The 16,966-nt window shown below is 57.2% G+C and overlaps 2 protein-coding genes across 2 annotated transcripts in view; one reads left to right on the plus strand and one right to left on the minus strand.

Annotated features, from left to right (window-relative positions):
* Positions 1-6,596, minus strand: part of LOC143823606 (uncharacterized) — a 60,841-nt gene extending 54,245 nt beyond the window's left edge. The window contains exons 1-2 of the mRNA XM_077310083.1: positions 6,311-6,596; positions 3,123-3,380 (exon numbers count right to left, since the gene is read on the minus strand). Of these exons, the coding sequence (XP_077166198.1) occupies positions 3,123-3,380; positions 6,311-6,504 (452 nt within the window). The 5' untranslated portion in view covers positions 6,505-6,596. The remainder of the gene's footprint in view (positions 1-3,122; positions 3,381-6,310) is intronic.
* A 1,260-nt stretch (positions 6,597-7,856) lies between these two features.
* FOXF1 (forkhead box F1) lies at positions 7,857-16,618 on the plus strand. The gene is made up of 2 exons (XM_077310082.1): positions 7,857-9,400; positions 14,855-16,618. The coding sequence occupies exons 1-2, from the start codon at positions 8,377-8,379 to the stop codon at positions 15,010-15,012; spliced, it is 1,182 nt and encodes a 393-aa protein (XP_077166197.1). The 5' UTR covers positions 7,857-8,376; the 3' UTR covers positions 15,013-16,618.
* Positions 16,619-16,966: the final 348 nt, after the last annotated feature.

Genomic DNA, 16,966 nt, shown 5'->3' on the forward strand with positions numbered 1-16,966 from the left:
CAAAAAAGAGCCCCGCTGGACTCCCCGCCCCCTCCACGAGATTCCGGCTTAAGCCCCGGGAGCTGGAAGCAGATAAGGGCGGTGGGTGGGCCACATCCAGGAGGGCACCACTTCAGGAGGGCTCTCCCCCCCCCCAAGATCTTCTTTTCTCTCCCCCCCCTTCTGTCCCAAGCCTTTGCTTTCAGAGTGGAGCAGGAATTTGGGGCCCAGCCAACCGCTGTCAGCGGGAGGGGGGACCCGGTTGTGATAACCCTATATCTAGGGACATAAGTGTGGGGGGGGACGAGGGTGGGAAAAAGGACCGGCGGGAGCGAAAATCTTTCGGGACCCCATTCGAAGGGCCGCGGTGGCAGGTGGGGCTTAAAACGGGGGTCTCCACAGAGCTCCCGGGGGCTTGGTCTTGACCTGGGTGCATCAATCCCCCTGAGCTTTGCCAGAGGTATCTTGAGGCCCGTGCTTGCGGGAGATGGCCGAGCTCTGCGGTTTCTAGAACGAAGCTTGAGTCCAGGAACAGAATTCTGGTGCATTTCTGGGTCCACGGTGCCGAGAGCCTGTGCCGGACGACGCGTGTTTGCCCACGAAAGCTCAGGCCTTGAAGGCGCCCCTGGTCTCAAACTTTGCCCCGTTGCTTCAGTTCCACCTGAACCTATCTGGACTTTAAAGACATCTTTGTAAAGGCCTGCATCTCTCCACGCCAACTGATTTTAGGCCTGCCTGCGCGCCTGGCTGACTAAATATGGTCCTTTTTAAAAAGCATAGACAACACCCGTTAGCATACCAGTTCTCCCGTTGCCCCGACCCCCTTCCTCGGGATCCGGCCGAGGCAGACCGTTGTCTCGATCCAAAACTGACGGGAGCCGAAGCAGATTTTTCTCCCGCTTTGCACAGGCGCGCAGGAGACCGCGGCCTTACATCCCCGCACCTGAAAGGCGTGCTGGGGTCAGGGGCGCGACGCCGCTGCCAGAGCGCAAAGTTGCGAGGGGAAAATGTCCCTGCAAGGATTTTGCCCGGGCCCGAACCGGGCTCGCCTGATCGCGTCCGATCGCGGAAGTTCGGCTGGGTCGGCCCTGGTTAGCCCTCGCAGGGATGCCCTGGTACTCGCGTGTCCAAGAACTCAGATTCACATTCAAACCGTGCCAGTAAAACGAGCGTTGCGCAAAGGAGAGGGCGGCCACTGCAGGGCTGTTGTGAGACGCTGCTGGGGGCAAGAGCTGTAGACGCGCCGAGCACGGGGCGCTCTGGGAAGGGGACTTGGATTGCCCGAGGCTCGCCCCCTGCAGCCCTGGTTGGCCTCGAAGGCGCTCCTCCTGTGCCCGGGATCTGTCTTTTGGGGACCTACAAGGCACTTTCTTTGAAACGCTCCCTGCTTCTCCCACCCAAAAAGTCACCAGACCTCTCGGCCCGGCTTTCGGAGCCTTCCCTCCCTCTGATTTCGGCTGCTGCTCCACGCACGCGGGCCCCCTTCTCTCCGACTTACTTCGGAGTCGAGCTACTCGGCCTTGTGCTGCCACCGAAGCGGCGGCCCTCTCCTCTCCCTCCCCTGAGCAGGTTCCCAGTCGCCTTCTCGGGACTCCAGGCGGAGCAGACCCAGGAGTGAGGGGCGAGGGCTTCCCCCTAAATGCTCGCGGACAGCCGAGCAGCCCTGCAATCCCTCGGGACGTGGGCCCGGGGCGCCGGCGGCACCAAGCATCTCTGCAGGAGCGCGCCGTGCCTTTCGGGGCGGCCTGGCCTGAAGTGGATCCCTAAATCCCGGGGCGCCAGCGAGGTCGCCGCACCTTCGGCCTCTCGCGGGTGAAAGTCCTGCCAAAGCCCGGGAAGGTGCTCGCGCGCCTATGGACGAGGGTCTGCGCCAGAAAGCTGTCTGCCCCCCCTCCGCAGCCCCTCCGCCTCCCCCTCCCCTTCACAGTGTTTGCAGCTTCTTGTCAACACCTTGACGTTGGAACCTTTTTTTCGCCCTTGCAAGAGAAAACCTCTCCCCAGGCGCCCCAGTGGAAGGTGCCACTCAAGTCGGGTTCCTCTTAGCCTTACCTTGCGTAAACCTTGGAGGGATCACTTGGCCAGGGCTGGGGACCGAGTCAGGAGAGGGACCGAGGGGGGGGGGGGAGAGAGAGACCCGGGCGACGTCGGCGGCTGCGGGGGTGGGGGATGGGGTTGTCTTTTCGTTCCTGACCAGCTCCTGGTGTTAATGAAAACCAGGCGAGTGAGTGGGGACGCGCGTCTGCCTCTGTCCTCCCCATGGGTGGTCTGACCTTTGATAAACACGCGGGGCCTCTTTCCAAAGCAGCGCCCCCCCCCTCCCTCCCTCCGCCTGCACAGTCTGCTTTTGACAATGCCAGCCAGATACATTTCCAGCCTCGGATTACAGCTCTCTTCTCCCCCGCCCCCTCTTTCTGCTTTCTAGCTAAGACTCCTTCGCTTAAGCAATTAGCTAGTAAAAATACCTGCGGGGGAAGGAAGAGAGCTTGTCTACAGGAGTCTTTTAGCAGAAAATATCGCCGGGCGGGGAGGAGGGCCGGCGAAATGGTGGGAGGCCGGTTTATTTGTATTTCCTATTTATTTCGATTTAAAAAAAAAACAACTGAGCTGGGCTTCGCGTCTCTTGCCCCTCGCTATAAGGGTTTCCTGGGGGGAAGAAGAAGAAGAAGAAGAAGAAGAAGAAGAAGAAGAAGAAGAAGAAGAAGAAGAAGAAGAAGAAGAAGAAGAAGAAGAAGAAGAAGAAGAAGAAGAAGAAGGGAAGCCCATGAGAATCCGGCCACCAGCCGTGTAGCAATGAAAGCAAAAAAAAGCCAATGCATAAAATCTTGTTTCTCACCGACCCCCCCCCCCCCCAGAGAATCCAGGCAGCGATGTCCTACCTACGGATACTGTGAGAGAAGGTCGGGGGTGGGGTGGAGGCGCCCTTACTGACGAGGGGAGGTGCCTTTACTCACGAGAAGGGCTGCGCCTCTCAGGATTTCAAACCCGGCAGTCCATCCGCCCAAGTCACTGGTTAAACCGGCTTTCAAACAGTTTGGCTCTGTGATTTGTACAAAAGCTTAACTTCCTACGCGAACCGAAAGGAACTTGGCTCCCTCCCCCCTCCCCCCACACACACACAGTTCGGAGAGCCGCAGATCTCTTACCTTAGAGTAGACCCTTTAATTAAATGACGTGCCTTGGAGGCTGCAAACCTGCGCTTGGAATGGGCGCCTTCAAGGGCGTTTCTTCGGGCATTTCCCGGGAAATAAAGCCTACTGAAACCAGCGTCGCTCGCTCCGGCTAAATGCCCCGTCTCTGCTCCCTTTTTGGCTGATTTCTGGTTTTGCCCCAGATCCTGTGGGATTCTGACGCCCTTTCTGCGTTGGCTGTTATCAAAATCTCCCCCTTCTCCCAATTTTGTCCTGCAAAAAGGGTGCTTAAAATTATTGTGGTGGTGAGGTGTATCAGAAGGAGGGCTGGGCAGAGCCCCCCCCCCCCGCCGCTCCGCTGGGAGTCTTGAGGCGTCCAAAGCGAGGTGTGTGGACTATCAGTCCATGATTCTAGGAACAAAGGGGTTGGTTGCCAGGTAAGCACCCCACTCCTCCACCCCTCAACACCTTTGAAGGTGGACTGCGGAAAAGTCCTGCGTTTTGATTTCTAGTGGAAGATGGTTTGGGGACGGCCTGGTTTGGAAGCGAATGCGACTGAAACTCGTGAAGTTTTAAGACTTCACCCGAACTGGTGTCTTGAGCCAACTTGGAAAGGGCCTGTGGCGCGTGGCAGATTTGGGTGGGGGGGGGGGGGAGACCGCCTCCCGACCTGATCGATTTTATCCCGCGTCCCCCCTTCTAGGCTGCCCAGTCCTTTCAGATCGCATTGAGTTCCAACAAAAGACAGAGAAACACGCGCATAACCTTCGCCTCAAAAGCCATACATCTTCCCCGGATCCCGCTCAGGTTGTATCTGGCCCACCGCTGTTCGGAAACCACTCACTCCCCCCTCAAAAAAAATAAGAGAGAGATGCCTGCGGTATTTCTGTCCAGGGTGGGGTGCCCGAAACACCTTTACTCGGAAGGGAGCTGGAACCCAGCGGGAACCAACAGGTTTTCCTTCCCAGTAATTCTTTTTAAAAGGACTTTTCTGCCCAGCGCCCTGAGGATCCGGTTCGGACACCGCGACTTTTCTAAACGCTTGAGTCGGGCCGTCCCTGTTCCAGTATAAGATCCCGATCCTTCCTTCTTCAATCGGCAAAAATCCTAACGATTGGAATCGAACTTCTGCAAGAAACAGCAGTTGTAGAACTGCACGTGTGTGTGTGTGTGTGTGTGTGTGTGTGTGTGTGTGTGTGTGTGTGTGTGTGTGTGTGTGTGTGTGTGTGTGAAGATGGATCCCGGTGGCTCTGAAGCGACAGGGCCAAGTTGGTGCTCCGGCGCACCTTGAAGGCCAACGCGAGTTTAATTCTGGAGCGAGGCTTCCGTGTGCACGCCCGCTTGTCCAGCGACCGAGGAAGAGGACCTGCTCTCTGGCCGAAGAGAGAAAGCCCTTCCGGCTTCGGAAGGCCAAGGGATCGGGTGGGAGCCGTCTTGTCTGTTAGGGAAAACATCTCGGATCGCACCTCCCTTCCGGAAGAACAACCGCCAGAAGAATCGCTGCTTGTTCTGATGGCCGAAGCAGCAGGGCAAAGTTTAGAGCCCGGGGCCACCTGGAAGGCCACGCAGTTGTGTCCTGGGGGCATGTGACGGAGTGTGCGCGCACACAGGACCTTAGCACTTGGTTGGCCTTCGTGGTGCCCCTGGACGCCGACTCTCTTTTGTTGTTCTGATACCATTGCTAATTCTGAGGATTCGTGGGCGAGGGTAGCCAGCCAGCGGCTTAAGAAAACGAGGCGCCGTTTGGAAACGCCCTGGTGCCAACCTGGCCTTCGGGACAAACTGCTGAGGACCCCACTATAACGCGGGGACAAACGTTTCGGCCTACCTTAGTGGGCTGTTGTTAGGGTAGGGGTCCGACTTCCCTGACGGGGTCTATGTGCCGGTGCAATGGAGGAGGGAAGAGAGATATAAGCCGCTTTGGGTCCTCGTGAGGGGGAAAGGTGGGAGATAAATGAGTTTGATACAATATATTAATATATTTTGTGGCATTCCACAGAGCCTTGTCCTCCCCCCCCCCCCCCAAGTGTTTAGAATCTCAATCAGTTTCCTCTGTGAGGTCTTTGAAGAGCCGAGAGAACAGAGAAAGTTCACCTGGACACCAATGGCGCATTGGGGCAAATTTCGCTGCCTGGAGAGGATCCCCAAGAATCCTCAAAAGCCGGATCCGGTCTCCTCCCTCTTTAGATCCTCGGGGGCGTTGAGCCCAGATCCTTGCGCGGTCCCCCCTCCCTCCTGCCCATTATGTGCAATGTGACACAATGTGTGGTGACGGTGTTCTGAGACACTGCCAGAGGTTATTGGAGGGGTGCCTATTCCACCCCCCCCCGGCCTGCCTTATCTAATGCCACCCCCCAAAAAAATTAGAAAAGAGGGGAGGACCCCCCAACTAGGAACGGCTAGGCTTTGCGGCCCTGATCCATCGCGGGCAAGGTGTCCCCACACCCCCACACACTGTTCATTCAAAGACGCCGCGCAAGGGTCTTGCTCCGTGGATCGCGCCCAGGATCTTAAAGGGGCGAGGGGGGTTAGACGCGATAATATTTCCCCCTCCCTTGCCCTGCCTTTAGCCTCTCCCTCTCTCCCTCTGCCCGAGTCAGGAACAATTAGGCGACAACCGGCGTTTCAGGAGAAGCCCCCTGTCTCTCCCCCTTTCCCCCTTTCAACTTTTATCAGGGATGGAAGAAGAAGAAGAAGAAGAAAGGGGGGGGGGTGGAGTGCGCGAGGGGAGAGGGAGACGGCAAATTCTGAGATTTGCTGCCTCTCCGAGCTCTCATAGACATGCGAGACGCCCCGGAGGCTGGGAAGGCCGGTTTGGCCATCCACGTTCACAGGGGGGGTTCCGAAAGCAGATTGGGATCTAACTTTTCTTTTAAAAGGTATTAAATGGTCGTAATAAACGGGGGGGGGGTTAAAAGGCGGCAGCACAAATGGGGCGCCGTGGTCAAAGGCCCAGTGGGGTCTCCTCCCGACCAGAAGTCGCTTTCTGGAAGCAGGGTCGCTGCTCCGTTTGTTTGAACCCGCTTGTAGGCCTTGATCACGGTGGAGACTCGAAAGTAGAGACAGGCAGGAGAGCTGTCAGGCCGTTGGGGAGGTGGTTTTGCCCCCCCCCCCCGGCAAGCTCTGCCCCGTCCCACAGCCCAACCCGTCCACAAGCGACCCGCGCGCAGGAAAGAGAGCGACGGAATCGGGAAGCGACTTACCTTGACGAGTGAGTGACAGGCCGACAAGCGGATGGAAAGAGTCTCCCTCTCAAAAAGGAAAGAAAAAGCCCCCCCCCTTCTTGGCAGGGAGTGGGAAGTTTGGGGATGCCTGCGTGGACCCCTGCGGGGGGGGGGACCCGTGCGTGGCCGCCCAGTTCCTCCGGAGACTCCAGGTAGCTGGGTCTGGACGTCATTTCCCTCTGAACCAAATGTTTGGCGTGGGAGAGGATGGGTGAACTGGGGGGGGGGGGGGCGGAAAGAAACGGGGAGCGAGCCCTACAACGCCGCCCCCATACCGGCTATGGGGCACTGAGAGAAAGTCCGGGCGTTTTCTTTTTATTAAAGAAGGCCCAAGAAGATGTTTACGTTTCCGCAGTGTAAACATCCTGCCCGCGCCCGGGTCTCTCTCGCAGAGAAATCAGGCAGGGGACTTGCAAAGCGGGCGCGCTCCCAACCGAACGCCTGCCCAGGGAGATCCCCCGCGGCGGCCGGCGATCCGGGAAGCCCTTTGGGGAGGTGGGTGTGCAAACAAAGATTCCCGGCCTTACTGAGGGGTGTGTGTGTGGGGGGGTCAAATTAACTGGGTGAATTCTCACCGCATGGAAGGCTTGTCTACTGGCTCTTTCTGCAGCAGGAATATGTAAGAAAAGGAAACAGGCGCGTTCGCGCACGTGCTTGGGTTTCTTTAGACAGCTCCCCCCCTTCTTTTTTATGCTTTAGTACCCAAGTGATGCTCCTGAGAAACCACTTGCTCACGAGTATTCCACCTGGTTTTCGTAATGGAGAGAGCGCGAATCCAGGCGGAAGAGCGCGCAGAGTTTGCTCGGGGCATTTCAGGGCCCAAGGGGGCCTAGAGGGGCAGGCGAAGTCCAATGGGGGGCACATGTCAAAGCCGCTAAAATAAAAAGCAGTGTGTGGGGGTGGGGGGGAAGGGAGGCAGGTGGTCCCGCAGCGTCTTACTCCGCAATACCTCGGAGCTCACGCCCCAGGATGTATTCGCCAGCTCCCCCTCTCGGCCCGCCCGAATGGAAAGACTCCCCCCAAGCGGAATTCTCTTCGCTCAGCCTCCAGGCCAGACTTCCTCGGGAGAAAGTCCCAGGATCGCGGCCTCCATCTCCATTGTCCGCTCTGGGCGGAAGTCTCTTCCAAACCAACAGGACGCGCGTCCCTCCCCCTCTCCTCCCCCTCTGAATATTGATCGGCCGTCCATTCGGATCGCGGGTTCGATGCCCCGTCCCGGGTGGAGTCGCGGAAAGAGGCGGGTGTTTGGGGCTGCCAGTCTATAGGAGAACCGGGGGGGGGTCCTTCTTTTTGGAGGACGAGGGGGACCATGGCCCTTGGGTGGGCGGCGGCAGAGGCGTCTCTCGGCTCGCCCACCAATGTGCTGCGGAGAGGGGGCGCGGTTGGGGGGGAGGGGGAGAGGCCGCGGCGGGTGGGAGGGAGGGAGGGAGGGAGGGGGGCGGCCCGGGCTAGGGAGGGAGGGGGCGGGGACTCCTGCTGCCTCTTACGTCGTGCTGTCAAGAGCCGCCAGGCGCCCGCTGACTGGCGATAAAGTGAAAGGCTCCCGCTCGCGTTGGGGCCAGAAGCCGCGGCCCGCCGGCCTGGGAAGCAAAGCCAGCGGCTCTCGGGCAGAAGCCGGCGAGCCAGGAGGAGGAACCGCGGCGGGGGGGGAGGGGGAGGGCAGGAAGGCGGCCCGATCCTCCCGCGGAGCCTGAGAAACCGGGCGGGGGAAGGCCCAGGAGGAGGAGGAGGAGGAGAAGGAGGAGGAAGCGCCCGCCGGACCGTCCTCTCGGGAACCCTGGATGTAAGGGCAAGGCGTCGGCGGAATCGGGGCCGTCCGGCCAAGGCGGCGCGTCGTCGCGGTCGGATTTCCCAGCGAGGCTTCGAGGGCGACCGGACCCGCCTCCCCCTTTGGCCGAGGAAGAAGGACGCAGGGCGCGCCTGGAGGCCGGCGGCGGGCCGGGGGGGCAGGCAGGCCTTCTGCGGGGGAGCGCGGGACCCCTCCCCTCGGTCCCTGGAGCCGGCGGTGCGGGGAGGGGGTGGGGGGTGGTGCCCGCGGGCCGCCGATGACCGCAGGGCCACCGCGCCCGCCTCCGATGTCGGAGAAGCCCCAGCAGCAGCAGCAGCCGCCGGCGCCCGGCGCCTCGGCCATGGAGTCCGCCTCGTCCACCAGCTCCTCGACCCCCAGCAGCAGCAGCAGCGGCGGCGGAGGAGGCGGCGGCGGCGGCGGAGCGCCCAAAGCCAAGAAGACCAACGCGGGCATCCGGCGGCCGGAGAAGCCGCCCTACTCGTACATCGCGCTGATCGTGATGGCCATCCAGAGCTCGCCGTCCAAGCGGCTGACGCTGAGCGAGATCTACCAGTTCCTGCAGAGCCGATTCCCCTTCTTCCGCGGCTCCTACCAGGGCTGGAAGAACTCGGTGCGCCACAACCTGTCGCTCAACGAGTGCTTCATCAAGCTGCCCAAGGGCCTGGGCCGCCCGGGCAAGGGCCACTACTGGACCATCGACCCGGCCAGCGAGTTCATGTTCGAGGAGGGCTCCTTCCGACGGCGGCCCCGCGGCTTCAGGCGGAAATGCCAGGCCCTCAAGCCCATGTACATGATGAACGGGCTGAACTTCAACCACCTCCCGGACAGCTACGGCTTCCAGGGGCCCGCCTGCCCGCCCAACAGCCTCCCCCTGGACGGCGGGCCCCTGGGCATGATGAACATGGACGGCATGGGCCTGGCCGGCCACTCCGTGCCCCACTTGCCCGCCAACGGCGCCCACCACTCCTACATGGGCAGCTGCAGCGGCGGGGCCGGGGGAGGCTCGGCCGCGGGGGACTACGGCCACCACGACGGCTCCGTGCCCGCGTCGCCTCTGCTGCCCGGCGGAGGGGTGATGGAGCCCCACTCGGTGTACTCCAGCACGGCCCCCTCGGCTTGGGCGCCCTCGCCTGGCCTCAACAGCGGCGCCTCCTACATTAAGCAGCAGCCCCTGTCCCCGTGCAACTCCGCCGGCAACCCGCTGCCCGCGGGCCTCTCCTCCCACGCGCTGGACCAGCCTTACCTGCATCAGAACAGCCACAACCCGGCCGAACTGCAAGGTAAGGGGGCAGCCGGGGGCAGGGGGGGAGCAGCAGGGAGGGTGCGGAGGAGGGTCGGGTCAGGGACCCCCGTGGAGGGGCGTGCGTAAAAATATAAGGGCCTCATTCAAGTGGGTGTGGAAGGTCACCGTGCGGGGGGGGGGGGGTCAGGAGAAATTAGCTGGAGGGAACCGTAGGGAAGGCGTTGGGGCGGCGCAGAAGACAAAAGACACCTCGCGCCTGAGACCGGCTCGCTGCAAAAAGAAAAGCGGCACAGCCGGGGAGGGACGGAGCTCGGGGCCCTGAGATCGACCGCAGCCGGTCCCCTCTTCGGGGAGTCTGGACTGGAGGACCCAGAAGGCGAAGCGGCGTCCTGGGCGCAGGAGAAGGCCAGCAGCTGGGACAACCTCCCGCCAAACTCCCAGGATTACTCTCCCCTTTACGTGGTCTCGAAGAACTCTTCTAGAATACTTTTTGCGCACTTAAAAAAAAAAGTCCACCCATTCTGGCATGCTTCGAAGGGGGGGGGAGATGGGGGGGTCCCCTGATGGGATCAGTGCGAAGAAGTAATATCCAGGAGTGACTGGATCCAGGCCAAGGGATTTCGGAGTCCTCCCAGGCCACGAATCCATTGGGGGTTCGGCCTAAGGCTTCAGGGGACAGTTGCCGGCACCAGCAGGGGGCTGTTCCAGATCTATAGGGACAGAGGCCGGGGGTGACTGTGTTTGACCTCAGAAGAAGAGGAGGGCAAACAAGAGGGCTTGTAGGGGGGGAACCGAGAACCGGCACCAGGACCTGGGCCGGGCAGAAAGAGTCCAATGAGCAGCTAGAGCCAGGCGGGCAGGTACTTCCAGCCCCAAACTTGTACCTGCTTGCAGTTTCGTTTGTTGAACAAGGAAGCGATTGCGAGGGAGGGGGGGAGGGGAGGGTGTCTCAGCGAAAATGGGGTTTAAAGCTTCCCGAAAGTTTCCCCCAGATAGAGCCGGCCTTGAGCCGGCCTTGGAAAGGAGCCGATGCTATTGGAAACGGAGGGAGAAAACTCAGTTTTCACCCAGAGCAATCAGGCTAGACTTGGAGTCTTTCTTTCTTTCTTTCTTTCTTTCTTTCTTTCTTTCTTTCTTTCTTTCTTTCTTTCTTTCTTTCTTTCTTTCTTTCTTTCTTTCTTTCTTTCTTTCTTTCCATTTTAAGAATTCCAGTTAGCCGACCAAAGAAAAATCACCTCCGTCCCTTGCTTTTTACGCGGGGAGAAGTATTAGAAAGCCCCCTGCCCTGCCGCATCCTTTGGGGCTGACTCGGATCCGCCTCTGGCCGAGGCCCTGGAGCGATGCCTCGGCCCCTCGGGTGGGGCAGCCCCTCGCCTGCGCTCGGCCCGGTCTGTGCCCGCAGAGATGGGGGCCTGGCCTCCTCCGCCGTGCCCGGTTTGCTTCGCTGACGGGGGTCGCCCGTTTCTTTCCGCGCGGCGGTGGCCCTAACAAAAATGCTCCTGACCCGGTTTTCTATCCTAAAAAGCAGGATCAGGAAAGTAGGCGGCCTTCGGGCCTCTCTGAGAGTCAAACAAAAGCAGCCCCAACCCTAGCCGGGGACCGTCTGCTGAGACTCGACGCTCCTTCGCGTGAGGAAGGGTCTCCACGTGAAGACCGAATTTCTTACGATCCGCCGCGCCCACTGACACACGCGAAGCAACCGAACGGACTCCAAGTGGGTCGCCCCGTTCGTCTGACGCAGCAGAGGCGAGTCCAGCGGCACCGGGTTTTCGCCTGGGCCGAAGCTTCCGCGGGCACGCACCCTTCGTCAGGTCCGACGAAGCGGCAGCTCCCTGTCCAGACTCCTGGGTAAAATGGCAGCACCGCATGAGCATCCGGCGTAAGGAAAATGTTGAAGCGACGGCTTCGCGGCCCCGGGATGGATCGCGGACACTTCAGGCGCAAGAAGGCGGCCACCCCCGTTTAATAAGAATAAATGCGTCAGGAGGGGGAGGGGTCACCCCCTAATGCCCCCCTTTCCAATCGCCCGATGGCCCTGGGGAAAGCGCCCCGGCGCGCCGCTCCCTCCCGCGGCCAGCAAAAGGGTTTTGTTTCCCGAGGAGAGCAACAGCGGCTGGCTTGAACTGGCATTTTTTGCAGGGCCGCCTTCTCTGGCGGTCCCTTCCCAGACAAGCTTCGTTCGGGGAATCGCGGAATCCATTCTGCGCCCCGGGAAATAACTCTCTGAGCGCTCGCCTGAATTTCAGCCGCCCTTTTGAACTCTGTTTGTAGACAAAACATCTTTGGGTGTCTCCGCAATTTGGGGCTGGGAGACGTGTATTTTGTCTGCTCGCTGTGGCGTTTCTCTCCCTCCCCCTCCTCCCATCTCCCCACCCCACCCCCACCATTCCCGCCCTTGCTTTGATGCTAACCGGGCGCTTTTTCTGCACAAAAAAAGAAGGGCGAGGCACCCCCCCCCCCCCGAAAGGGATTGAGATGCAGCGAGTTTGTAAACCGAACTGCACAGGCTAGTTTCGATTTGGGCGAAGGAAACCTGGGAAGCTCCATTCGCGACCTGCAGGGCCTGGGGAGGGGGAGAGAAGGCGAACAAAGAAGTCCGACGGGAGCTTGAGCAAACGGGAGTCGATGCGGATTTGAAACGGACTGACCTTGCAAAATGAAACGGAGACGGTTTTTTTTATTATTTTAGACCCGAGTTTGAGCAAAGGGCTGCGGCTGGGCCCAGGGCCGAGAAGAGAAAATTGGCGGCGGGGGTGTTTTGTTTTCAATAAATATACTAGGGGACGATTTTTAAAATTGTCTTCGTGCCCTGGAGCACCTTGGAAATCTCCGCCGGAGCCTGTCGGCTTCGCTTTTAAATCATCCCCCGGGAAAGATGGCGCTGGCCGGCGGAGAAGGCGATGTGCTCCACAAAGGCCGCGGGTTCGTTCCTGCCTTGGAAACGAAATGCCGGGTTTGAGCACCAGGAAGTGAATCCGGACCTCTCCTCGGGTCCCGCTTCGATTTCGTTAGAGGCGCAGAGCAGACTCAGCCCAGGACGTGGTTCGTGCGGCTGGCCAAGAGCACAAGCGGAGGAAGACAATAAGATCAATCAATAAATGGATAATAAAATTGAAAATGAAAAGCGGAGGAAGAAACAGAGGCCGGAAGAAGAACGCGCGGAAAGGTGGCTTCTCTGCAAATCCCCGGGGACGTTGAACGGCGAGCGGGGAGCTGATGGGGGCTCCCGGAATCCCCTCCCGCCCCGCGCCGCCGCCAGTTCTGTCCGTCCGCCCGTCTGCCTTTCTGCTTCGGGACAGGCCGGTCCGGCTCCCCGGTCGCTCCCGCGGAGACGGGTTGCCTTCTGCCAAGCTAGGCTGGAAACCGGAGGGGGATCTGTGTGTTGTTGTTGTGCTTTTCCTAAAGGCCGTGAAGGACATGCGAAAAGCAGCTCGGCCCCAAAAATGCAACTCAGATTTGCCAAAGCTTTCTGCCCTCAAAGCTCCTTGACAAAAAGGAAGAGGGACGGACATTAAAAGGGGGACATTCTGAGCCGATCAACATTTATTTACAACTAGATTTGTCTGGAAGGGGCAGCCAGAGCAGCAAGAATCGCGGGGTATAAACAGTGGGGGACCTGCATGCCTCGCTCAGAAATCTCTCTGCTTCTCAGAGGTCTGTGGACTCAGCAGGCCAACATGGCGACCCTGTGAAAGCCCTTATTGGCATTTACTCTCGTGTAATCTATTGAGGCACACACCCTCGGCACTTCCCAATCATGTTTTTTTTTTTAAAGGATTTTAAAGGACTTCATTCTGCCCCCAAACCATTCAATCCTTTCTCCAAAAACCTCATTTACTCATTTTATCCCATGGCCGAGTCACACGCAGGAAGCGTATAATAATCTTAAATATGTTAGCCAAGTTGGTTATGCCGACTGATTGGGGAATCCCCCTAAATATGCCGACCTGAGCCTTCAGTCCACTCGCGGGCAGCTGGGGAGAGGGCAAAGAGCTCCATCACATCACCCTGGAAAGCACAACGCTCACATTCCTGCACCAGGCAGGAAAAAAAATCAGCGCAGGGGTAGTCAAATTGCAGCCCTCCAGATGCCCATGGACTACAATTCCCGTGAATGGCAGCAAATGCTGGGAGGGGCTCATGGGAATTGTAGTCCATGGACATTTGGCGGGCCACCGCAGTTGCATCCGGAAGCCGGTATTCTGCCCCATTGAAACAAGGGGGCTCTGAAGACCTGCCTGAATCCATTGACTGGAGAGGGGCAGAGATGCTGGTACTGTGAAAGGAAAGTGCTCAGCATGTATTTCTGGATGGGAGGCCCTGGTCTTTGCATCCCTTTGAGTTTGGGCTAATCTGAAGGCTTACTCTCTGGCTGGGGAGGCCATCAAGTCAGTTGTTCCTTAGAAACCCACCTTCTGGCTTAATTAGCCTTTACACTGAAGGAACTCTTTCTAAACACAGATGGGGATTTGGAGGTCATCTTGTCCCCAATAGCTCTGGGATCGTGGCCGGGCTGCCATGTGGATGTCTTGCCTTGCCTAAGGAAGTAGAAATATCTGTTTTTAATAAGGTGCCTGTTTGTGGTCCAAAATGTGATAAGTTTTGTTTATATCTTTTGCACGTCTTTTCGTGAGAGCCCAGAGCTCCTTTAACCCTTAAGAGCCAGTCAGTCTCTCTCCCTTGGCGTCAAAATCAAGGCTTTCCAGTGGAAGGAATAAGCCAAATCTTTACATAAAACTACCCTCCCCATCCCAGAGAGGTTGGGGGTGGGGGTGGGGGCATCTTCTCCTTCCTTGGCCGGTCAGGAAACAGAGACAGTCCCAACCCATCCTGCAATCTGCATTTAGGCAAAATTCCCATCTCGAACAAGTGGCGATTTCCGCAGACGTAGCAGTGCAGGTCGAAGGCATAGCTGAACTGCAGGAGAGCGCATGGATTCTGGACCAGTGTTGCAAAGGGGGGTGGGGTGGGATAATGATAGTGTTGGGATACACAGGATCATACCCACTTACTCAGCAAGCTGTGCTCCCATACAATGGCTGTTCCGCCTATGTGGCTTTTGAAACACAAGGGGTTTTCCAAAGCTCAAAAGAGCACACCGTATAATCCTCTGGAGCATTGTCACATGCTTGCGCATGGCTACAGCCTCCTCGCTTTGACTGCTCCCTTCGTTCTTCTGACTTAGCCTTGTGCAACTTAAAGCCACCCAGGAAACTGTTAAAGGTCATACAAGGTGTTTAAGTCTGGTTTGGTGAGAAACATGTTTTAAGGGCCTGGTCTTGCTTTTTCCTGTCTGTCAGTTCTTGAGCACGTCAGCTCAAGGGCTCACCCCCCCCCCCCACGCTTCTTGAGACCCCCGCCTGTTTCAAAGCATGCACTCTGCCCCAGGGCCACGATCCCTTGGGCCCCTGTGTCCAGCATAAGAGAACCGTTTTTTGCCGCTTAGCTCTTGCTTCCTGTTACTAACGATCCGCTCTCTGGTTTGTTTTAGGGATCCGCTATCATTCCCAGTCTCCAAGCATGTGCGACAGGAAGGAATTTGTGTTCTCCATCAACGCCATGGCGTCCTCTTCCATGCATTCGGGAGGCGGCGGCTCTTATTACCACCAGCAAGTGACGTATCAAGACATCAAGCCGTGTGTGATGTGACAGTAAGCTGTGGGGAGCCAAGCTTCCTTGGGGGACAGCCAACCCAGTGGCGCGCATGGAAAGCAAGAGGGACGAAGGGACCTTTGTTATTTTTTTTTTAGCCATAACAAACTCCCCTTGGGAAAGCACAGACTTCCCCAAATGCTGGAGTCCTTGTTCTTCGTGAGGTATAGTCAAGCAAGGAACATGCCTTGGAAAGACTTCGAAAAGGAGCAGGGAGGCATTGCGGGTTCCTTTCCTAGGAGATAAGCCTAGGCCCCAACTCCAGATTCTTCGGTCGATGGGTCCTTGTGCATCCAGAATTCTGATGGGAGGACTTGCCCAAAACCACTTTTCCTTTTTGTTTTGCCTCCAGGAATTAATGAGCCCTAGGTTTTCGGTACATTCTACCACCAGAGTCCCAGCTTTAATTTTCAGGGTGTTTCCCCCCCCCCCCCCAATTCTCTCCATCTTTCTTTTATTTTCATTTCTTTTTCTTAATTTTGTAAAAGAAAGTTCTAGAGATCTAGGAGGAAAGGCTCAGTAACCCAAGGAAGAAACGACGGCCTCCGATGAGCCTTTGTATAAGGGCTTGCTTTCGGTAGACGCCCTGCTTACTGTCTTTGGGTTCGCCATTCCACAAACAGAGCTGGCCTCCTCATCTGTTCATTCCAGGTCCCTGCGGAAAATCAACCGTAGTCCATTCAGATTTTACTCAGAGTCAGGTCCAGGATGCAGTTGGGGCAGAGGAGACCCACATTTCCCTAATTTGAACTGATTTGCTCAGTATCTCCCCCCCCCCCACACACACACACACATACACAAAAAGGCTTCTGCATCTTCCAGGGGAGGTGGTGGTGGTAGTGGTTATGGAAGCAATCATGGCACAGAAACACACACCCCCTGTACACACACACACACAGTAAAACACAAGTGGATCCATGGGGTTGTGCAGTTAGGGCCCTGGGGGGCAGAACGCTGCGGGAATCCCACCCCCCACACACACACACACCCCACCAGCCAGGCATCCCTGACCACAGCTTGGTCCTGTTCTCTCCTTACTGAGTCCAACATAACCAAACTACAAAAATAAAAAAAGCACTTTGAGAAATAAAGGGTTTTTTTTTTTTTTTAACGAAAAGATGGCCAAGGCTCACGCTTTTATTTATTCAACCGTTTAATAAAACACAACAGAAGCCTTGATCGATCAGTATTAAAGTGGTTAACTTGTCGGCAATATTTGCCATCGAGACTTTGTGAGTGAGTGTGTGTGTGCGTGCGTGCGTGCGTGTGTGGAGCAGTGTGGTGTGCGCGTGCGTGCGTGCAAAATAGCCATTGCAGGCCTCGGAGCCTGGGTGTGGTGAGACAACTTTCTCTATGTTTTATATATAATTATATATATAAATATATAAATATAAATGAAGGACTCTCGACTTCTATATTTTTTTGTTTTGTTTACCTAACTGTACAGTTCCGTGACACACCTTATTTCAAATTACGTTCTGCACTGTATCCATGTGTAACGGAGGGGGAAGGGATTTAGACCCCCCCTCCCCATTTCTTTATGTGCGTGTTTGTCCTTTAAAAAAAAAATTAGAATGCAAATAAACAATGTATGGTGTTCGTACGTGGCCTTCACAGACTGTATCAGTGGTTAATAAACTGGTGTGCGGTGTAGAAATCGATGTAGCAGCCTATTAAAAACCAACCCCCAAGGGGAAGATTAGATCTTCGGCCTGGGCTTGTTCCCAGCCATCACGGCAGGGGTTCGAAAGGACATCACCTCCTGGACCCCCACAGTGCAGATTGACACGGCCCCCTGTTCACGTCTCACTTTTAGCACAGTGTGGAGCTTTTCTAATTTTGTTTTTCTTTATGCAACATTCATTTCCTATAGACAGGGAGGAGAAGCACTCCAAAATGCAATCATAAGAACACGAGAACCTCAGAAGAGCCCTGCTGGATCAGACAGATA

The sequence above is a fragment of the Paroedura picta genome, chromosome 14 (genome assembly GCF_049243985.1).
Source record: "Paroedura picta isolate Pp20150507F chromosome 14, Ppicta_v3.0, whole genome shotgun sequence".
NCBI lineage: Eukaryota > Metazoa > Chordata > Lepidosauria > Squamata > Gekkonidae > Paroedura > Paroedura picta.